Below are 24009 nucleotides of genomic sequence, written 5' to 3' on the forward strand. Positions count from 1 at the left end.
AAGATGACACAGCTCAAAATAAAAATTAGGTATATTCTCGTAAAGTCAAGTGAGCCATGACATATGAGCTCTTATTGTGAGCACACAGGACGGTGGCATCTTTCTAAGGTTTTTTTTATTTTCCCAGCAATCAGTACAACCAAGTCATCGTTATAAGGCATCGCCCTCTTTTGCCCACCCCCCCAGCACCAGGTGTGGCCACTAGCCTATATGAAGGCCCAAAATTGTGTGTTCCTTTCTGCTCTGACAATGGCATGCCCATTCGTGCGAGATGTGGTGGATGAAGAAGCACTTGTGCTGAGGAGAGCCTTCAGGCGAGAAAGGGTCTTCAGGGACCGGTTGGACCCACTGGCCTTCCCTGATGACCATCTATATGAAAGATACAGGTTTTCTGCAGATGGCATCAGGTATCTATGCAGACTACTGGGTCCCAGGATTAAGCACCGCACTGCACGGAGCCATGCACTGAGTGTGGAGCAAATGGTTTGTGTGGCCTTGCGCTTTTTTTCTAGTGGAGCCTTCCTGTACTCAGTGGGGGATGCAGAACAGCTGAACAAGGCCACAATTTGCCGCACAATAAGGAGTGTGTGTCTGGCTATCAAAGCATTAGCAGATGTCTTCATCTCCTTCCCTGGCCACAGAAGACTCTGTGACATCAAAGAGGAGTTCTATAGGATTGCAGGTAAGAGGATCTACAAATTACAGGACAACTGTTAACACATAGTAGGATACTCATTACTTTGTGTGACAGGTTTCCCCAATGTCATTGGTGCAGTGGACTGCACACACATAAGGATAAAAGCCCCCTCAGGTGCCCATGAGGCCGATTTTGTGAATAGGAAATCCTTTCACAGCATTAATGTTCAGGTGAACATAACTTTTTGATATTGTCCATTGACGAACACTCTGCATTGCCAGTGATGTGCATTGATTGGTGTAATATTCCTCATCTTATGATTTCAGATGGTCTGCAATGCTGACTGTGTGATCAGCAATGTTGTGGCAAAATGGCCTGGCTCAGTCCATGACTCCAGAATCTTTCGGGCCTCTGAAATCTATCAGTGCCTATCACAAGGTAAGCCACACAACCCCTATTTATAACCATCATGGCTGTGTCAAGAATATCACTGTGTTTATGAGGTAGTAATGATGAGATTTTGTGTTGACAGGTGAATTCTCTGGTGTGCTGCTGGGAGACAGGGGGTATGGCTGCCAGCCTTTTCTCCTGACACCTTTCACAGACCCCCAGGAAGCACAGCAGGCCTACAACCATGCCCATGCCAGGACCAGGGCCAGAGTTGAAATGACCTTTGGCCTCCTGAAGGCACGCTTTCACTGCCTTCACAAATTAAGGGTCAGCCCTGTTAGGGCATGTGATATTACTGTGGCTTGTGCTGTCCTCCACAATGTGGCCTGCCTGAGGAAGGAGAGGGCCCCCAGAGTGCCACCAGCCATGGACTGGGACAATCCGGCAATCTTCCCTGATGACGACAGTGGTCGGCTGCTGAGGGACCAATATGTGTTGAATTATTTTAGTTAGTATGTGTGCTTTCAATTTTGGTTAAATATGTCCTGCGGTGGCAGAGGAATTGGGTTTTTTTTGGGTTCGTTTTTTTACGAATTTGGCCTCTTATGATGTTTGTGCGGTATACTGTGTGTAATACAAGGCTGCAGGGAGGCTACTGCATCCATTCATTTGTCTGTTCAGTTGATGTGTATGGATTTGTCCTGCATTTATTTTAGTGTGCAGACATGCAGGGTGTGTTATATACAGACCTTTGAATGTGTATGTATCATTTTGTATAATATGCTTGGATTCTGTGCTTTCCATCTTGTAGTCACTGTGACTTCAGTTTCGAAAGGAGCTGATGGTTTACCTGCTTTGTTTTGTCCTTATTCAATAAAGGAACATAATGTTACACATTGTGTTTTTATATTCATATGGAATGTGTATTTGTTTATATGACAGAGTACTAGGGCCACACTGAAGAAAAAGGATAAAGTCATAAATTTATGAGGCTGGTTCTTTCTGCAGAAAAGCTACATATTGTTTTTACAGTTTTGATACTTATGACAATGTGATACTTAATATTCTGGCACATCAGCATGTCTTTGTTTATGAAACCATACTGAAGTACAATTTCACGAAATGCCCCACATCTGTCATTTTAACAACTGTCCTCCTTTAAAACAACCGGTTACAATATTATTACTTGTGTTTTTTTCCCCTCTGTGGCCCTAATATTCTATCATTTTATATATAGCCTTATAGTCTATGGGAAACTGTAAATTATCTAATGATAGCAACATAATCTAAAAATTATTTTTTATCCAAAATCATTGAAATTAATGATCACAAACGTTTAAATAATGACAGTGGGTCTAGTTATGTGATAACAATGTATAGTGAGCAGTGAAATAACTAGTGGTTTCCATTTGTGGTGACTGCTGACTGACATTAGGGATGAGATTAAATAGATCCTGGAATTTAGCCTGGTCTGGAGCAGGCTAGCTCCACAGAATAAATCTCCATGGTAATTTATACCATAACATATCCTCCTGCCCCCTATCCATCTTTAGTGCAACCGGATTACGGATCAATTGAGCCAGGATCACCAAGATATCCTGGCTTAATCCCTTATCCTAGTTTTGTGCAACAGGCCCCTGGTCTCTTCTCGTTGTGTGTTTGTCATCAAACACCACGTGACTGGGGGACTACCGTAAACTACATAATAATGTGACAGATGTAATGAAGAAAACAATGTTCTTTATCTCCTAACGTACTGAAAATTGACATTAGTCATTTAGCAGACGCTCATATCCAGAGCAACTTACAGTAATGAGTGCATACATTAATACTTTTTTCATACTGGTCCCCCATGGGAATCGAACCCACAACCCTGGCGATGAGAGGACCATGATCTACCAACTGAGCTACACAGGACAGACATCTACCTTCTCAATGAAACAGTTCATCATGAAACAGTTCTACTGCAACTTTTCATACACAGTGGGAAGTTGGAATGAATAACAAACTTAGTTAGATAGAACCTGTGCTTACCATGAGAAACAGATTTCCCAATCTTCTCCTCCTCTTCATCTTTAATGTTGACATTCAGCTCCAGTGTTTGACTGCAGTCTTCCAGCTTCACTGATGCCATCTCTGGATCCTGCAGTGCGAACTGGGCTCCACTGTCACAATTAGGACCCCAGTGACTGTAGGTTTTAGATTTGGACTCAGTGTGGAAGGAGAGAGGCAGCCTGGGTTTGTCCTCACTGTTGATGTTACCGGTCTCAGACTTAATCTCAGTCGGCCTGTAGTAATAAAGACAAACGGACACAAAAGTTAAATGTCTTGGCAGTTCAGGTACATTGTATATTCTCTAAAAATATTATAATTTTTTCTTGTTCAATTATCTAATTTCAACAGGTCAGGTAGCTAAGCATTGACAGCAAAACACTAATTGACATTTGACAAGTATACACTATAAATTAGGCTACACAACGTAAGTGCACTTAATCTATAGTAGATTTCCCAAATTCACATAAATGACAAAAAAACATTTAGTACAAGGTTGCAGTTTGTTTTAGGCAGCACTATGTACCATTTTACGGCAAGCTGTACCAGAGCGTCAAGTCTAGGTCAAAAAGGCTCCTTAACAGCTTTTACCCCTAAGCCATAACACTGCTGAACAATTAATCAAATGGCTGCCAGAACTATTTGCATTGACCCCAGTGAGGTCAACGCTTGTTGTATTCGGCACGTGACACACTTCACTGTATTATTTCACTCAAAGACCAATTGTATTTCCCGTTCACACCAGTAACAATTATAGATAAAGATGGAAACTGAATGTGTCTGAATATTAGTACACATGTAGAAAACTGATCATCATTACATTCAGCTTCAAAACAGTAGTGCAACCGTAAAATTGCCTCTCTTTGACGCAGACAGAGTGGGCACCGCCATTTTCCCAGCTCGTGAATTTTACACAAAACGACATGTAAAACAAACTCCGAAATCTCAAATAAATTGATTCTTTATTAAATTACCTTGACGAAATGATGTACATCCACTCAGGCAAACCGAAAGTCTCTAACTAGCTAACGTTATGTAAATTGAACATTATTTTTATCACGTTCTTCACTCACTCTGACATAAAAATAGAACATAAAACCTTAACTAAACGTGATAATACCTTAAAGTTTTTTATGACATGTTCTTTCGATATTAGAAAGTTTAAACGTGCTATTACATACCTGTAACAATGAATTTGAAACGGAGACAAAAGTAATCGACTCTACTGCACAATTCTGGCGCTTTCTTTGTTATGAAGAATGATGCGCGCCTGACCGGAACTTCCTGTTCTCCCACTACAGCCACAGAGTTCCTAAACCAAGAGACGCAACAACGCGAGACTTGCGAGAACGCTTGGGAATCAGACCAAGCCGGGGTTTGAGAAGTTAAGGAAAGAAGTGAACAATTCTGATGCTTTTGCAGCGCCTAATGGGGATCCTAATAAATACCAAAAAGATTAGTAGGTTGATACTCTTCTTCCAACATCAGTAAAACCGATTGACTTTCCTCCTTCTTTCCATCTACACCAGGGGCGAAAATCTGATATCAACTTTGGGGGGGACAATTACATGAAATTTTCTCAAGAGCAATTCCTGAGGGGGACACCAAAAGTAGTGCTGTAACACATAGCCTACATTGTAATATGGTAAATGTATATTGAGGAACCAAAGAAATAAGGTGTTTGCCGTACTCCTAACTACCGGTACCCAAAACTACACAACTACTCACAACAGCAATACCATTGCCTTTAACAAATCTTAGTTCAGTCACCAGTTTAAGTTGAGAGTGGGGGTATCAATGGCATTTTCCAATTATGTTCCTATTTTACAAGTAAAAAAAATGGAGAACCTTTCATAATGTTGCCAAACAAAGACTCAACAAACTTACCTGAGACTCCCTGTCTCTGCCAGTCTGTCCCTGCATATCTGTCCCCAACTCTGCTGTCTGTGTGCCATCTGTTGCCTGCTCTGCCTAATGACATCATTGTGAAACATTTCTATTAGAATTTCATTTCTTTCTTATGAACATTTTATCAACTAATCTTTGAGATATTAGGCTACTAGGGTTCTTACTTTGCGTTTTGGTGTACTGAAAAATACTCTGATGTCCGTCTTTTATTTTTCTGCCATTTTTCTACCTGGTTGGCTGGCTACACACACACACAGTGTGTAGGTTATTTACAGTAGGAGATGGGCTTCTATCATCTTATCTTTTATCATTCTATTTGGGCTTCGATCTAAAAGGTAGCTAGCAAATGTGAAACGGATTAAAATGACAAGAGTTGACAGCTGTATGAGTTCACCATTTACACAACATATGCTGCAACCTTTTGTAATTTTAATAGTTTGTTTCATATTGGCTGGCTTCCAACAATAGCTGAATTTGCAAAGCTAGCGAGCACCAATTCAGTTTCAGTGGTGTTTGCTATAATCTTTGCTACCCGGGTTAAATAAAATAAATAAATAAAAGTTCCCTTGAGACAATTTAGCTTTTGCAACGAGACCATTAAATATATTTAAGACAATGGTAGAAGAGAGTGTAGTTCTGTTCAGTTTGGACTTCAGTTTATCGCTAACCTTATCACAGGGACTTTGAAGCACTAACTTACATCATCTGCATGCTGATCTCGGAATAAATTGACGATAGCAAAGATTCCATCTTTGACGAGGCCACATAAATGGAATAGGTACTAGCTAGCTTAATAGTTAATATTTGCGCACTAGCTCTGCATATTCAGCTAGTGTGTGTGCGCGATTGACTGGATTAACCTCACGTCAGTTACGTTCATTGAGTGCCTTTCAGACAGTGGCTACGACCCCTCTGTTCCCTTGCCAGTGGATCAAACCATTGTGAGGAAAAGGGTGGGGGGGTCGCAATCTTTTGAAACTTAAAAACACGCTATTAAGTGTCTATAATCAGCACAATTGCTTTCATTGCGTATTATTAATATTATTTAAATTACATAGTTATGTTTCAGTGATATATTGGGGGGGACAAATCATATTTTTCCAAGTTGGGGGGGTCGTGTCCCCCCCGTCCCCCCCGGGATTTCCGCCCCTGATCTACACACGGTTTAGTGCTCCAAACACTCCAGGAATCTTCTGCATAAGAAGATGAACCTCATTGTCCGAGGAAACTCCAGATATAACACATTTTGTACGACCTTTACATAACACCTTTATTAAACTCACCAGATCATTTTCTATCAATGAATGTCGACTTGATGAAGCAATAAGGCACAAGGGGGTATGGTATATGGGCAACACACCACGGCTAAGGGCTGTTCTAAGCACAACGCAACGCGGAGTGCCTGGCCATATACCACAAACCCCAGGGGTGCCTTATTGCTATTATAAACTCGTTACCAACGTAATTAGAATAGTAAAAAGTAATGTTTTATCATACCCCTTGTATATGATCTGATATATTACGGCTTTCAGCCAATCAGCATTCAGGGCTTGAATCAGGTTCATTATTGTAAATAAATACCCTTTGCGCATGTGCATAACTATAGATAAATCCGACAGGAGAGTTTGAGAGATGAAAGCTGGCAGAGGATCTCGAAATCTCTGAGCAAGAAACATTTGGATGAACATAAAAAAAACGAATGTTAGGCTAATTTATGGCAATTGTGCAGTTATTATGTGCCAGATTGTAAGACTACAACCGTTATAAATGACCTATTTGCGAGATTGACTTGTCATTTCAAAAGACATAGGCAACAGACTAAAATCTGAGTTTATGTTTCTAATTACATTTTGACATAGTTTGCTTGGATAAAGGCAGGTAGCCTGATAGACCTACATATCATTTCAGATAGTCTACAGTAGCCTAGACAAGATGTAGGCAAGATGTAAACTGAACGATTTAGCAGCTTGCTTACTTCAAATTTCCAGACTAATTTATTCAACATGAAAGGGAGGCAATTTCTCAATTACCTGCTGGAATAGGCTACTGAGGGATGGGCTCATCATTTCAATCACTGAATTAAATATGAACAATATGAATATTAACTGAATATCGTTGTCAACAACAGCCAGTGTTTTTTAACATTTGTTTTACCTGTAGCCTAATCTGACTACTGTTACTGTCAATCTAATGCGTTCATAATAAAATTAATAACATTTCTGTTTGAAAAAGCTAGCCTTAGCTTTCCTAACTGATTGAGTATATTGGTTCCTGACTTTCCTGAAAGGTTGCATATCACGGTGGCTATTCGATGCTAATGCAGAACGCCACAGGATGTTTTTGTGCTGGTCAAGGGCAATCAAGTCTGGGGTGAACCAAGGGCTATATCTGTTCTTAGTTTTACATTTTTTGAATGGTGCATGCTTATTTAAGATGGATAGGAAAGCACTTTTAAAGAGCAACCAGGCATCCTCTACTGACAGGATGAGGTCAATATCCTTCCAGGATACCCGGGCCAGGTCGATTAGAAAGGCCTGCTCGCTGAAGTGTTTTAGGGAGCGTTTGACAGTGATGAGGGGTGGTCGTTTGACCGCAGACCCATTACGCATGCAGGCATTGAGGCAATGATCGCTGAGACCCTGATTGAAGACAGCAGAGGTGTATTTAGAGAGCAAATTGGTCAGGATGATACCTAAGAGGGTGCCCATGGTTTCGGATTTAGGGTTGCAACTGGTAGGTTCCTTGATCATTTATGTGAGATTGAGGGCATCTAGTTTAGATTGTAGGACGGCCGGGGTGTTAAGCATGTCCCAGTTTAGGTCACCTAACAGTACGAACTCTGAAGATAGATGAGGGGCAATCAATTCACATATGGTGTCCAGGGCACAGCTGGGGGCTGAAGGGGGTCTATAACAAGCGACAACGGTGAGAGACTTGTTTCTGGAAAGGTGGAATTTTAACATCAGCACTCCATTATTGGTCAGACCAACCATACCCAGGTGCATGCTGATCAGCGTAATGTTTACATAGCAGGTTAAGAGAACTAACCTGGCAGGTTGGGATAATTCACATGGCCGGTTTGGAGAATGAAGTTAACATTAGGAAAATGGTTAGGATAATTAACGTGGCCGGTTTGGATAATGAGGTTAAGGTTAGGAAAAAGGTTAGGGGTTTGCTTAGATAAAATGCTACAGTTGTCAAACAATCAACTGGTTGTGCAACAATCAAATCAGCCACACAAAACGGTCTTGAGTGGCAACAAATCTTCTCAATTAGCTGATTCACTTTCCATACACCCACCTCTGTTGATCCTCCCACTTCAGTCAACACGCCCACTTTCAGACACAATCTATATATGCTGTTACCAAAGACTCTTGCTTATGGCTGGCTGAGCTAGCTAGATTTTTCTACCCAGAGACCACCAAAGAAAATCCTGATTGGATATTTTCTTTCTCTTCAGTGTTAACCCTTCTCTTTCCAACAACAACTGAAGAGATGAAATTAGAAAATGTTTACAATTATTGTTAAAACGAAATACAAATGAAAATAATTGTAACGATGAAATACAAATTAGAAACTAAATTTTATTTTAAAAAATATATACATTTTTATCAAGCCTTAGCCTTCTCTGAAGGCCCTCATGGCTCCCCACTGCTGAGATCTAGATTAAATCATCCTGACTTAAAATCTAGACTAGGACAAATCTGAGACTATTTTAAACCGTGTCTGAGAAAAGCCATTTCAGTTAGTACAGTTTAAAAGTGGAATTTATTCTAGGATTAGGCTTAATCTATGTCAGCTGCACTGCACCATAGAGTTTACTAGATCAATGAAGTGACGATCCATTCAGACCAGCCTTACTGATTGAACTTTCATAACTACATTTGTGCAGTTGGAAGTTCTTCAGTGATGTGTAATGTCATAATTCAACACAGCAATAGACTGGGTCATAACTTATGGAGGTTTAATTTATTAATAGCATTTATAGCTAGAACCTGGTTTTACCATTAATAAAATATTTCCCAATGTTCTCCTCCTCTTCATCTTTAATGATGACATTCAGCTCCAGTGTTTGACTGCAGTCTTCCAGTTTCACTGATACCAACTTTCGATCCTGCAGTGCAAATTGGGATCCACTGTCACAATCAGGACCCAGTGACTGTAGGTTTGTACTCAGTGTGGAAGGAGAGAGGCAGGCTGGGTTTGTACTCACTGTCAATCTGTCAACTCTGGATAGGATCCCAGTCCTAAATAGAGGTCTCAAATCGACCTCCTGGTCCTCCCCTGTTCATGCTACATCCCTTCCCATTGTTACTGTGTGTATGAACACATTTTGAACAATGGCTTCCTAAAATGCTGTGGCGCTTACTAACACAATAGCAAAGGTTGTGGTAGATGTGGACCATCACAGGTGAGTTCACAGCTCTTCCACTCTGAACAATGAGGCATGGAAAGGGAAACGCAAGCTTCCTCTCTGGTACCATTCCCCAATAGTAAGTGGATCATACTTGAATTGTGGTTGTAATATTGTCCCTGGACTTTGGCACCATAGAAAACACTAAATAAATTTTTAAAAATTACAAATATACTGCTCAAAAAAATAAAGGGAACACTAAAATAACACATCCTAGATCTGAATGAATGAAATAATCTTATGAAATACTTTTTTCTTTACATAGTTGAATGTGCTGACAACAAAATCACACAAAAATAATCAATGGAAAATCCAATTTATCAACCCATGGAGGTCTGGATTTGGAGTCACACTCAAAATTAAAGTGGGAAACCACACTACAGGCTGATCCAACTTTGATGTAATGTCCTTAAAACAAGTCAAAATGAGGCTCAGTAGTGTGTGTGGCCTCCACGTGCCTGTATTACCTCCCTACAACGCCTGGGCATGCTCCTGATGAGGTGGCGGATGGTCTCCTGAGGGATCTCCTCCCAGACCTGGACTAAAGCATCCGCCAACTCCTGGACAGTCTGTGGTGCAACGTGGTGTTGGTGGATGGAGCGAGACATGATGTCCCAGATGTGCTCAATTGGATTCAGGTTTGGGGAACGGGCGGGCCAGTCCATAGCATCAATGCCTTCCTCTTGCAGGAACTGCTGACACACTCCAGCCACATGAGGTCTAGCATTGTCTTGCATTAGTAGGAACCCAGGGCCAACCGCACCAGCATATGGTCTCACAAGGGGTCTGAGGATCTCATCTCGGTACCTAATGGCAGTCAGGCTACGTCTGGCGAGCACAATGTAACTCCAAGTCAATCACACTTCTGTGAAATCAAACTGTCCACTTAGGAAGCAACACTGATTGACAATACATTTCACATGCTGTTGTGCAAATGGAATAGACAACAGGTGGAAATTATAGGCAATTAGCAAGACACCCCCAATAAAGGAGTGGTTCTGCAGGTGGGGACCACAGACCACTTCTCAGTTCCTATGCTTCCTGGCTGATGTTTTGGTCACTTTTGAATGCTGGCGGTGCTTTCACTCTAGTGGTAGCATGAGACGGAGTCTACAACCCACACAAGTGGCTCAGGTAGTGCAGCTCATCCAGGATGGCACATCAATGCGAGCTGTGGCAAGAAGGTTTGCTGTGTCTGTCAGCGTAGTGTCCAGAGCATGGAGGCGCTACCAGGAGACAGGCCAGTACATCAGGAGACGTGGAGGAGGCCATAGGAGGGCAACAACCCAGCAGCAGGACCGCTACCTCCACCTTTGTGCAAGGAGGAGCAGGAGAAGCACTGCCAGAGCCCTGCAAAATGACCTCCAGCAGGCCACAAATGTGCATATGTCTGCTCAAACTGTCAGAAACAGACTCCATGAGGGTGGTATGAGGGCCCGACGTCCACAGGTGGGGGTTGTGCTTACAGCCCAACACCGTGCAGGACGTTTGGCATTTGCCAGAGAACACCAAGATTGGCAAATTCACCACTGGCGCCCTGTGCTCTTCACAGATGAAAGCAGGTTCACACTGAGCACGTGACAGACGTGACAGAGTCTGGAGACGCCGTGGAGAACGTTCTGCTGCCTGCAACATCCTCCAGCATGACCGGTTTGGCGGTGGGTCAGTCATGGTGTGGGGTGGCATTTCTTTGGGGGGCCGCACAGCCCTCCATGTGCTCGCCAGAGGTAGCCTGACTGCCATTAGGTACCGAGATGAGATCCTCAGACCCCTTGTGAGACCATATGCTGGTGCGGTTGGCCCTTGTTTCCTCCTAATGCTAGACCTCATGTGGCTGGAGTGTGTCAGCAGTTCCTGCAAGAGGAAGGCATTGATGCTATGGACTGGCCCGCCCGTTCCCCAGACCTGAATCCAATTGAGCACATTTGGGACATCATGTCTCGCTCCATCCACCAACGCCACGTTGCACCACAGACTGTCCAGGAGTTGGCGGATGCTTTAGTCCAGGTCTGGGAGGAGATCCCTCAGGAGACCATCCGCCACCTCATCAGGAGCATGCTCAGGCATTGTAGGGAGGTCATACAGGCACGTGGAGGCCACACACACTACTGAGCCTCATTTTGACTTGTTTTAAGGACATTACATCAAAGTTGGATCAGCCTGTAGTGTGGTTTTCCACTTTAATTTTGAGTGTGACTCCAAATCCAGACCTCCATGGGTTGATAAATTGGATTTCCATTGATTATTTTTGTGTGATTTTGTTGTCAGCACATTCAACTATGTAAAGAAAAAAGTATTTAATAAGATTATTTATTTCATTCAGATCTAGGATGTGTTGTTTAAGTGTTCCCTTTATTTTTTTGAGCAGTATATTTGAGTTTAACCATTACATTTGTTGTAATATTTGTTCTATCTTTTCTGGAGGACAAAACTGAAATTGTAGCCAGCTTTGTATGGCTTGATTAAGAAAGGGCAATACTATAAACAAAATTTCATTTTCAATTAGTCGGAAATGAGAAGTAATCTGTATGAAGGCAAAAAAGCAATTTTTGAACAAAGGATGAGTTTTTCTTAAACCCAAATTGGTTTTCCAGTAGATTAAGTATAATTTATGTATGAGTGAAGGTTTTAGTGAGAGATTTAAAGCTTTAATATTTAATCATTTTAGCCCACCAAACTCATATTCATTATATAAATAGGCACGTTTAATTTTGTCTGGCTTAGCATTCCAAATAAAATGAAATATTTTTTGCTCATATGGTTTTAAAAACAAATCATCTGGAGTAAGCAATGCTATTAGTAAGTAAGTAAACTGTGATTGGACCAAAGAGTTAATCAATGTAATTTTTCCATAAATAGACAAGTATTTACCTCTCCATGGTTGCAGAATCGTATCAATTTTTGCTAACTTTCTATTGAAATTAATTGTGTTAAATGAATTTATATTTTTTGAGATGTGAATACCAAGTATGTCTACTTCACCATCCACCCATTTTATTGGTAAACTACAAGGTAGTGTCAACACTATTTTTTTAACGATCCAATACGTAATATGGTACACTTGTCATAATTATGTTTTAAACCTGAGGCGCTAGAAAAGTGATCAAGATATTCAATGAGACTGTGCAGGGATCCAGATTGCATACTTAAGAAAAAACTCGAGTCATCAGCATACATTGACACTTTTGTTTTTATCCCATGGATTTCTAACACCTTGATGTTCTTGTTTGATGTAATTGTAATAGCTAGCATTTCAATGGCCATAATAAATAGATATGGAGACAACGGACAGCCTTGTTTTACTCCTGTTAAAAGCTCAATACTTTCTGAGAAGTAACCATTGTTTACTATTTTACATCTGGGGTTGCTGTACATAACTTTAACCCATTGTATAAGAGATTCACCAAAATTAAAGTATTCCAGGCATTTATATATAAATTCGAATCGTACTTTATCAAACACCTTTTCAAAATCTGCTATGAAGACCAGACCTGGTATCTTCAATGTTTCATAATGTTCAATTGTTTCAAGTAATTGTTGTATATTATCTCCAATATATCATCCATGTAAAAAACCTGTCTGATCAGGATGAACAATATCTGGTATAACCTTTTGTATTCTATGCTATTGTAACAGTGTAGGTTCCGTCCCTCTCTTCGCCCCCAACCCGGGCTCGAACCAGGGACCCTTGCACACATCAACAACTGACACCCCACGAAGTATCGTTACCCATCGCGCCACAAAAGCCGCGGCCCTTGCAACGCAAGGGGCAACCCTACTTCAAGTCTCAGAGCGAGTGACGTCACCGATTGAAACGCTATTAGCGCGCACCACCGCTAACTAACTAGCCATTTCACATCGGTTACACTCACCCCCCCTTTGACCTCCTCCTTTTCCGCAGCAACCAACGATCCGGGTCACGGCACCAATGTAACAGTGTAGGTTCCGTCCCTCTCTTCGCCCCCAACCCGGGCTCGAACCAGGGACCCTTGCACACATCAACAACTGACACCCCACAAAGTATCGTTACCCATCGCGCCACAAAAGCCGCGGCCCTTGCAACGCAAGGGGCAACCCTACTTCAAGTCTCAGAGCGAGTGACGTCACCGATTGAAACGCTATTAGCGCGCACCACCGCTAACTAACTAGCCATTTCACATCGGTTACACTATGCATTTCGCCAGGATTTTCACATCACAGATGTGAAGTGTTAGAGTCCTCCAGTTTTTTAAATGGACTGGATCTTTATACTTACCACCTGGGTCCTGTTTTAGTAGTAATGAAATCCGACCTTCTTGTTGAGTACCTGAAATTCTACCATTTGTATAAAAGTAATTAAAACATGCTATTAATGGATCTTTGAGTACATCAAAAAAGGTCTGATATCCCTCTACTGGTATACTGTCAAGCCCTGGTGTTTTTCCAGACAGAAAAGATTTTATTGCCTCAGAGCTCCTCTTCTGTAAGTTGGCCTTCACACCGGTCTTTCTGTAAATGTGTTAATTTTACATTATTATAATTATTAATATTATTATTATTATTATTATTATTATTATTAGGAAAGAAATCCTTACAGTTATCATTCAGTGGAAATGGAGACTGAAAAGAAAAATATTTTAAGCATATGTTTTCTTCCTCTTTCAAAATTTAATTTGGTGAATCATGGATAACTCCATCATTTGTAATGAGTTTCTGTAAATTCTTTTTCTTAGAATTTCTGTGTTGAAGATTCAAACAATTGTGTGTATTTTCCCCCATTTTCCATCCAATTGGCTTTATTTTTGTAATACATTACACTTGATTGTTCTTGAATAAGTACCTCCAGTTCTTTTTGTTTTTCCTGTAACATATTTTGTGCCTCTATAATACAGTTTCCATTACCATCTACCTGCTCTGTTACTTCCTCTATTTCCTTTATTAGTCTAATCTCTTTAGACCTAAACCGCTTTTGTTTTAATGATGAGTATTGTATTGAATGGCCTCTAAAAGTATATTGAAAGTGTCCCCTACAATAAGGGGATCTGCTATGTTGTACAAAAAAAAAGTAAATTATGAATTATTTTGTCTTTGTTAAGAACAAATTGTCATCCAATAGGCTTTAATTAAATTTCCAATATCCCTGTCCATGTGGAAATTCTGTAAGAGCTATGTGGAGGCCAATTAGATTGTGGTCCGATCGCATACAGTCTCATATTAATACTTTTAAAAAAAACGTTGATGCCAGCAAGAACAAGACTAGGAAGTAATCAAGACGGCTAGCTTGATTAAGCCTCCTCCATGTATAACTCACTAGGTCAGGGTTTTTCAACCTCCATATATCCACTAGTTCTAATGTATCCATGATCTTTGTAATCTCCTTAAGTGCTTGAGGGTGATAGTTTGTAGAATGACTTCCTTTACATTGAGGTTCTTAAAACCGTATTATAATCTCCCACCATAATAATAGATTATTTCGTTGCTTGTGAGCTCAACAGATTATTAAATATATTTTCAAAAAAGTGTGGATCATCATTATTTGGACCATATAGATTAATTAGCCAGATCTGTTTTTGGTCCAATAGCATATTTAAAATAAACCATCTTCCTTGCGGATCTATTTGCACAATCGGATAAAAATGTATATTAATTAGTATAATCACCCCTTTTGAGTTTCTTTGACCATGACAAAAATATATTTCTCCCTCCCATTCCTTTTTCCACCCAACCTCATCTATAGTTGTAGAATGAGTTTCCTGTAAACAATATGTACGATATTATTTATCTTTTAGCCATGTAAAAAAAAATATATATATACATTTTATGAATACTTGACCAGTCTCAACGTCAACAGTGAAGAGGCGACTCCGGGATGCTGAGCCATATCTCAGACTGGCCAATAAAAATAAAAGATTAAGTTGGGCAAAAGAACACAGACACTGGACAGAGGAACTCTGCCTAGAAGGCCAGCATCCCGGAGTCGCCTCTTCACTGTTGAGGTTGAGACTGGTGTTTTGCGGGTACTATTTAATTAAGCTGCCAGTTGAGGACTTGTGAGGCGTCTGTTTCTCAAACTAGACACTCTAATGTAATGTACTTGTCCTCTTGCTCAGTTGTGCACTGGGGCCTCCCACTCCTCTTTCTATTCTGGTTAGAGCCAGTTTGCGCTGTTCTGTGAAGGGAGTAGTATATAGCGCTGTACGAGATCTTCAGTTTCTTGACAATTTCTCACATGGAATAGCCTTCATTTCTCAGAACAAGAATAGACTGATGAGTTTCAGTAGAAAGTTCTTTGTTTCTGGCCATTTTGAGCCTGTAATCGAACCCACAAATGCTGATGCTCCAGATACTCAACTAGTCTAAAAAAGGTAGGTTTTATCGCTTCTTTAATCAGAACAGTTTTCAGCTCTGCTAACATAATTGCAAAAGGGTTTTCTAATGATCAATTCGCCTTTTAAAATGATAAACTTGGATTAGCTAACACAACGTGCCATTGGGACACAGGAGTGATGGTTGTTAATAATGGGCCTCTGTAAGCCTATGTAGATATTCCATCACAAATTTCCAGCTACAATAGTCATTTACAACATTAACAATGTCTACACTGTATTTCTGATCAATTTGATGTTATTTTAAAATGGACAAAAAAAGTGTTTTTTTTCAGAAAAGTGACCCCAAACTGTTGAATGGTAGTGTACGTTCGTTGTCACTGTTGATATTGTCCTGCAACGAGCTGATCTCCTGGAAGAGATCAGCTAAGGAAACCTAAGAATTTTCTTAGTACCTCTGACTTTGCTAGGTTTCTGTCTATTCGGTGCTGGCTGGCACCCCTTCTATTCCCATGGGGGGTTCCTGTGGACCCACTTTGACGTGGTGGTTTGTTGACCTTTGCTGATTCTGATTTGATAAGCTACAGGTGACAGTTTCACCACAATCTCGTGAGGCCCTGTCCAGTGGGGCAGGAACTTTGCCGCAACGCCCGCAGGGTTGGTGTATATGTAGTACCACACATAATCCCGACCTCAAACACCTTTTTGTCATAATGGGTCTTGTCACCTTCTGCACTTCTCTCCAACTTTCCTTGAGCGTACGCAAAGGTAGTTTGGAGGTGGGTTCGCAAGTCTGTCACGTGTTGATGAGCCATGTAGGCGGTGGCTGCTGGCGACATCTCCCGGTTGGTACAGGAGATGCAGTGGAAGTGTAATTTGCCGGCCCATCATCATCTCGATTGGTGTTATTCCTGTAGACCTGTTGCGTGTGGCTCTGATCGCAATCAGTACCAGTGGGAGTTTGAAGTCTCAATCTTTGTGGTTGGCTGCCACATATTTCCTTAGGATTCTGACGATGTGGGGAGATACTTGTCACATCTGGCCGACCTGGCAAATAGGCCAACCCAGTTGATCTGGATCGAGCTCGAAAATCTAGCTGTCCGGGTTCTTAGCTTTGCTCACAAGCTCCAGAAGAGACAAAATTGGCAAAAGGCCCATTGGCAATTTTTTATTTTACCTTTATTTAACTAGGCAAGTCAGTTAAGAACATTTTATTATTTTCAATGATGGCCTAAGAACAGTGGGTTAACTGCCTTGTTCAGGGGCAGAACGACAGATTTTTACCTTGTCAGCTCAGGGATTCGATCTTGCAACCTTTCGTTTAGTAGTCCAACGCTCTAACCATTAGGCTACCTGCCGCCCCAATGTGGGCAGTAGTAGTAGTGCCCAAGAAGTTAATGAAGTTGGGATACATGTTTGACAGAAACAGTTGTTTGAAAGGCAATAGCTCTTCCATTCCTGTTTCAGTGAGCATGCCAAAGTAAGCTGAACGAAACCTATGATAGTATGCTTGTGAGTGTTCATTTCGAGGTTGTTTGACATTGTTAGCCAACGAGCTATCGTGTTTGCGAGTGGCAGAACAACTGAATTCAACTTTCAAAGCCGTGGAAAGTTTAGCGTAGTCATTTTGCCACGTGTTGCTGTTGTAGACGGATGAACCGTGTCACGTGTCTGTTGGACATTAGCTTCAACAGGTAAAGCCTGTCAGTATTTGTAGCATTAGGGTAGCCATCCAAGGCATCCTCTATGTCTGCTAAGAACGTCTGTGTTGTTTGGCTTTCCTGGACCGGGGTCAAAAACGCAGAGGTTTGACGATTTTGTCAAGGCGATCCCTGCCAAGTGCGCGGGGAGCATCTGCACCCTCCTGTGGGGAATTGTGGGCCAAAAGGCCAAGAGGAAAAGCCAAGCTTTGGTTGTGTTGGCGAGGAGGCGCCAGGTTACTGTGGGCCGAATGGCCAAGAGGAAAAGACTGAGGGACCCCTAAGAGAGGTGAAGTCTGAAATCTCCTGTCGTCTACATTCCTTCGTTCCCTGAGCTCCTGTTGTGAGCTAGGTTGCTCGTTTAGGTAGTCCCACGATAGCGCGTGACTGTTCTGGAGTTCCTCAAGATGATACCTAAGGGTGGTATTCTGCTGCATCACAGAGTCCACCTCGGAGTTGAGGGTGTTTATCTTAGACACGTAGGTGTCGCACTTGCTCCGCCCGGCCTCATACTTATCTGTCATGTTTTTCAGGGAGAGGTCTCGAGTGCGGAGCGAGAAATTAAGTGATGCAATGTCCTCCTTTTGCTTGTTCTCAAATGCAGTTCCTCGGCTAGCAGTTGTTTGTCTTTGTCGGCTTTTATTGTCAACTTCCTGGTTCTCCACCTGTACCTTCAACTCCACAGCTTCCTGCTCGTGCCTCTGCTGGGCACTGAGGTATTGGACCACTGTCCATCTCTGCTGGTGGGCATAGTTTAGGGCTAGACTGGAGAGGACCTTCACAAGGTCTGTGCCTGATGGTCTATTGTGGAGAGCGTCTGTCGCAATATCTGCAGTTTTTTCGCTGATGGCATTGTGATCTAACATTCTCAGCCCCTCGGCATAGTTAGGATTGGCATCACTGCGGAGGTCAGCGATCAATCTTTCCGTGATTGATTGGAGGTTCACTTATTAGCGAGGGAATGGGTGGCAACTCATCCGATAGCTTGCTCATTATAAAGATGATCAGTTATTTCAATTTATATAGTTAGGGTTGAGTTGGAAGCTGCAAACACGACTTAAATCAGTTTATAGACGTCAATGAATCATCAATACTGGATCAGTAATGTGGGAGTTGGGAAAGTTCTATTGATTTATCAATATTAATGATAAATTCAACCTTTATCGGCTATTTGGGCATTAAACTTTAAAATACCTGAAAGCGTTGCTGTATCTATGTTAATGTGGAAAAGGTTAACAATGTCTCAATCAGTTTGTGTATTATCCCAATAAACGACCTGAAAAGGTAGTATGGCAATTTAACTTATTTATTAAATTGAATGAGACAATGATATCCAATCAGTTGAGATTGGTTGGATACCATACAGTGTACCCCGTTGTAACAAACGTGAGCAACAACCTCTCACTCAACGTCAACAAAACAAAGGTGATGATAGTGGACTTCAGGAAAAAGCAGAGGGAGCACCCCCCTATCCACAGGACAGTAGCGGAGATGGTGGAACATTTTAAGTTCATCGGCCTACACATCACAGACATACTGAAATGGTCCACCCACACAGTGTGGTGAAGACGGTGCAACATCGCCTCTTCAACCTCAGGAGGCTGAAGAAATTTGGCTTGTCACCTAAAACCCTGACAAACTTTTACAGATGCAGAATTGAGAGCATCCTGTCGGGCTGTATCACTGCCTGGTACGGCAACTGCACCGCCCTCAACCGCAAGGCTCTCCAGAGGGTGGTGCGGTCTGCACAACACATCACCGGGGGCAAACTACCTGCCCTCCAGGACATCAACCACCCAAGCCACTGCCTGTTTACCCCACTACCATCCAGAAGGCAAGGTCAGTACAGGTGCATCAAAGCTGGGACTGAGAGACTGAAAAACCATTACTAACACAGAGGCTGCTGCCTACATACAGACTCAAATCATTGGCCACTTTAAAAAGTGCCACTTTAATAATGTTTACATATCTTACAATACTCATCTCATATGTTGCATCTTGTCTATGCCGCTCATCCATATATTTATATGTACATATTCTTATTCCATCCCTTTAGATTTGTCTGTATTAGGTAGTTGTGGAATTGTTAGATTACTTGTTAGATATTACTGCATTGTCAGAACTAGAAGCACAAGCATGTCGCTACACTCGCATTAACATCTGCTAATCATGTGTATGTGATCCAATAAAATTTGATTTGAGCATATGGTTGCTGTCACAAGAAATTATAAAAATGTAATTACTTGCTATTCATCACCACCACTTATCCCTGAAAGCTGAAATCCCACTGGATTCCAGCAAAGGCAGGACTTCCAACAATACCAGATCAGTAATGTGGGAGTTGGCTCTAATGAGCTCGCAAATGTAATTTCAATTCAAATAATGTTATTGATGAATCACACCTGTCTAGGCTATTTGGAAATTAAACTTTAATTAACCTGAAAACGTTGCTTAATCTAAGTTAATGTAGAAAGTTCAATCAAATCATATCATACACTATAACCTGAATTATTTAAAAACAACTACTGGCAATTCTTCACCACCAGAGGTCACTAATAGCTCATAGCATTATGTAAATCCCCTACACTGATTTGTGTCAAATATACAACACACGTCAAGGGAAAAGTTTGTTTAATGAGTTACCGTTTCCCAAATTAACTCAAAGAATATATAGATTTCATAGCAGTCACCAATTAATTCATTTGCTCAGTCTCATTCTGAATGTCGCATCATTAGTAAATCTGCACAAACCCGGGTCTCACTAATTATTCCGTACCACACAAATTGAGTTGATTATTTATTTACCAATGAGCTAAATGATAACACAAGATACATATACACAAACAGTCTAGGTTATTGGTTAAAACTTCATACAATGGCAACAGGTCCCTAGTGGACCAACACAAGATGGAGATTTACAGAGAGAGATTGAGAGATAGAGCGCAAATGAGAAATTCAACACTTGGATACATTTGTAAACTATGCTTAGTTTCAGCACTAACACCTTGACCTGAACTGCCCCTGTTATGGGTAAAAAGTGTAATGCATGTATTTACGTGTTGCCACAGTAAGAGCAGAAGAAAGGCTTCTCTCCTGTGTGTGTTCTTTGATGAACTTTTAGCTCAGATGATGTTATGAAGCATTTTCCACAGTCAGAGCAGGAGTAAGGCTTCTCTCCTGTGTGTATACGTTCATGTTGTTTTAGGTGGCTCGATTGAGAGAAACTCGCCCTACAGTCAGAGCAGAAGTAAGGCCTTTCTCCAGTGTGTGTTCTCCGGTGAACTTTTAGAACAGTTGATGTTATGAAGCATTTCCCACAGTCAGAGCAGGGGTAAGGCTTCTCTCCTGTGTGTATACGTCCATGTTGTTTTAGGTAGCTCGAGTTAGAGAAACTCTTTCTACAGTCAGAGCAGGAGTAAGGCTTCTCTCCTTTATGTATACCTTGGTGACATTTTAAGTAGCCCAGTTGAGAGAAGCTCTTCATACAGTCAGAGCAGGAGTAAGGCTTCTCTCCTTTATGTATACCTTGGTGACTTTTTAAGTGAACCAGTTGAGAGAAATTCGCCCCACAGTCAGAGCAGGAGTAAGCCTTCTCTCCTGTGTGTATACGTCCATGTTGTTTTAGGTAGCTCGAGTTAGAGAAACTCTTTCTACAGTCAGAGCAGGTGTAAGGCTTTTCTCCAGTGTGTGTTCTCTGGTGAACTTTTAGAAAAGTTGATGTTGTGAAGCATTTTCCACAGTCAGAGCAAGAGTAAGGCTTCTCTCCTGTGTGCATTCTCTGATGAATTGTCAGAACCCCTGATGTTGTGAATCTCTTCCCACAGTCAGTGCAGAAATACAGATAGCTTTGATAGAATTGGGAAAATCTCCTCACAATGTGGGCAGTGGTGAGACCTCTTAGCTCTGTGATCTCCCTGCTGTTGCTCTCTGGATGTAGAGAATGTCTCAACATGATCTCCTGTGTGAACATCAGAAGAACCAGTCAGTTGGTGTAATATAAAGTGCCAGTCAAAAGTTTGGACACACCTACACATTCAAGGGTTTGTAACGCCCTGGCCATAGAGAGGGGTTTTTGTTCTCTATTTTGGTTAGGCCAGGGTGTTACATGGGTGGGCGTTCTGTGTTTATTTTTCTATGTTAGTTTGTTTCTTTGGTTGGCCGTGTGTGGCTCCCAATCAGGAACAGCTGTAGTTCGTTGTTGCTGATTGGGAGTCATACATATGCAGCCTGTTTTTCCTTTGGGGTTTGTGGGTGATTGTTTTCTGTTTAGAGTATTTCCTGACAGGACTGTTTTGCTGTCGTCTTTTGTTTATTTTTGTATTGTTCTCTTTTTCAATTAAATTTCAAGATGAACACACATCCTCCGCTGCACCTTGGTTTCATTACTACGACAGCCGTTATAGGGCTTTTCTTCATTTTAACTATTTTCTTTCATTGAATAATAGTGAAAACATCAAAACTATGGAATAACACATATGGAATCATGTAGTAACCCCCCCCAAAAAAGTGTTAAATCAAAATAGCTTGTATTTTAGATTCTTGAAAGTAGCCGCCTTGACAGCTTGGCACACTCTTGGCACTCAACCAGCTTCACCAGGAATGCTTTTCCAACAGTCTTGAAGTTCACACATATGCTGAGCAATTGTTGGCTGCTTTTCCTTCACTCTGCAATCCAACTCATCCTAAACCATCTCGATTGGGTTACGGTCTGGTGATTGTGGAGGCCAGGTCATCTGATGCAGCACTCCATCACTCTCCTTCTTGGTCAAATAGCCCTTACACAGCCTGGAGGTGTGTTGGGTCGTCTTGTTGAAAAACAAATGAGTCCCACTAAGCCCAAACCAGCTGGAATGGCGTATCGCTGCAGAATGCTGTGGTAGCCATGCTGGTTACATGTGCCTTGAATTCTAAGTAAATCAGACAGTGTCACCAGCAAAGCACCCCCACAACGTCACACCTCCTCCCTGCTTCACGGTAGGAAATACACATGCTGAGATCATCCGGTCACCTACTCTGCGTCTCACAAAGACACAGCGGTTGGAAGCAAAAATCTGAAACTTGGACTCATCAGACCAAAGGACAGATTTCCACAGGTCTAATGTCCATTGCTCGTGTTTCTTAGCCCAAGCAAGTCTCTTCTTATTGGTGTGATTTAGTAGTGGTTTCTTTGCAGCAATCCGACCATGAAGGCCTGATTCACACAGTCTCCTCTGAACAGTTGATGTGTCTGTTACTTGAACTCTGAAGCATTTATTTGGGCTGCAATTTCTGAGGCTGGTAACTCTAATGAACTTATCACCTGCAGCAGAGGTAACTCTGGGTCTTCCATTCCTGTGGCGGTCCTCATGAAAGCCAGTTTCATCGTAGCACTTGATGGTTTTTGCGACTGCGCTTGAAGAAACTGTCAAAGTTCATGAAATGTTCCGGATTGACTGAGCTCCAGGTCTTAAAGTAATGATGGAATGTCATTTCTCTTTGCTTATTTGAGCTGTTCTTGCCATAATATGAACTTGGTCTTTTACCAAATAGGGCTCTCTTCTGTATACCACCCCTACCTTGTCAAAACACAACTGATTGGCTCAAATGCATTAAGGAAAGATATTCCACAAATTAACTTATACAAAGGCACACCTGTTAATTGAAATGCATTCCGGGTGACTACCTTATGAAGCTGGTTGAGAGAATGCCAAGAGTTTGCAAAGCTGTCAAGGCAAAGGGTGGCTACTTTGAAGAATCTCAAATATATTGATTTGTTTAACACTTTTTTGGTTACTACACAATTCCATATATGTTGTTTCATAGTTTTGATGTCTTCACTATTATTCTACAATGCAGAAAGAAAAACCCTTGAATGAGTAGGTGTCCAAACTTTTGACTGGTACTGTACATGTCAATCAAATTTATTTTACAAGGCCCTTTTTACATCAGCAGTTGTCAAAGTGCTTTACAGAAATCCAGCCTAAAATCACAAAAGAGCATGCAATGCAGATGTAGAAGCACAGTGGTTATGACAAACTTCCTAGAAAGCAGGAACCTAGGAAGAAACAGAGAGGAACCAGGCTCAAAGGGGTGGCCGGTCCTCTTCTGGCTGTACCGGGTGACATACACTACATTTAAAAAAAGTTTTGGGGCACTTATAAATGTCCTTGTTTTGAAAGAAAAGCTATTTTTTTGTAAAATAAAATATCAAATTGATCAGAAATAGTGTAGACATTGTTAATGTTGTAAATGACTATCGTAGCTGGAAACGGCAGATTTTTTATGGAATATCTACATAGGCGTACAGAGGCCCATTATCAGCAACCATCACTCCGGTGTTCCAATGACACGTTGCGTTAGCTAATCTAAGTTTATCATTTTAAAAAGGCTAATTGATCATTAGAAAACTCTTTTTTTTTAAATGATACACTTGGATTAGCTAACACAACATTACATTGGAACACAGGAGTGATGGTTGCTGATTACGGGCCTCTGTACACCTACGTAGATATTCAATATAAAAACAATATTTAAAAAAGCAGTTTCCAGCTACAATAGTCATTTGCAACATTAACAATGACTACACTGTTTCTGATCAATTTTATATTTTATTGGACAAAAAAA

At 41.3% G+C, this 24009-nt stretch overlaps 1 protein-coding gene across 2 annotated transcripts in view; it reads right to left on the reverse strand.

Moving 5' to 3' along the window:
- The window catches only part of LOC106574943 (uncharacterized), a 30441-nt gene extending 9082 nt beyond the window's left edge, over positions 1-21359 (reverse strand). The window contains exons 1-2 of one of the 2 annotated variants that reach the window (XM_082962362.1): positions 4261-4351; positions 3062-3315 (exon numbers count right to left, since the gene is read on the reverse strand). In XM_082962362.1, coding sequence (XP_082818488.1) covers positions 3062-3161 — 100 coding nt within the window. In that variant the 5' untranslated portion in view covers positions 3162-3315; positions 4261-4351. Of the gene's footprint in view, positions 1-3061; positions 3316-4260; positions 4352-20462 lie in introns of those variants that run through there. The other variant, XM_045696789.2, reaches the window with a different exon arrangement.
- Positions 21360-24009: the final 2650 nt, after the last annotated feature.

This window comes from Salmo salar, chromosome 16 (genome assembly GCF_965601325.2).
Source record: "Salmo salar chromosome 16, fSalSal1, whole genome shotgun sequence".
In the NCBI taxonomy this organism is placed as follows: Eukaryota; Metazoa; Chordata; class Actinopteri; order Salmoniformes; family Salmonidae; genus Salmo; species Salmo salar.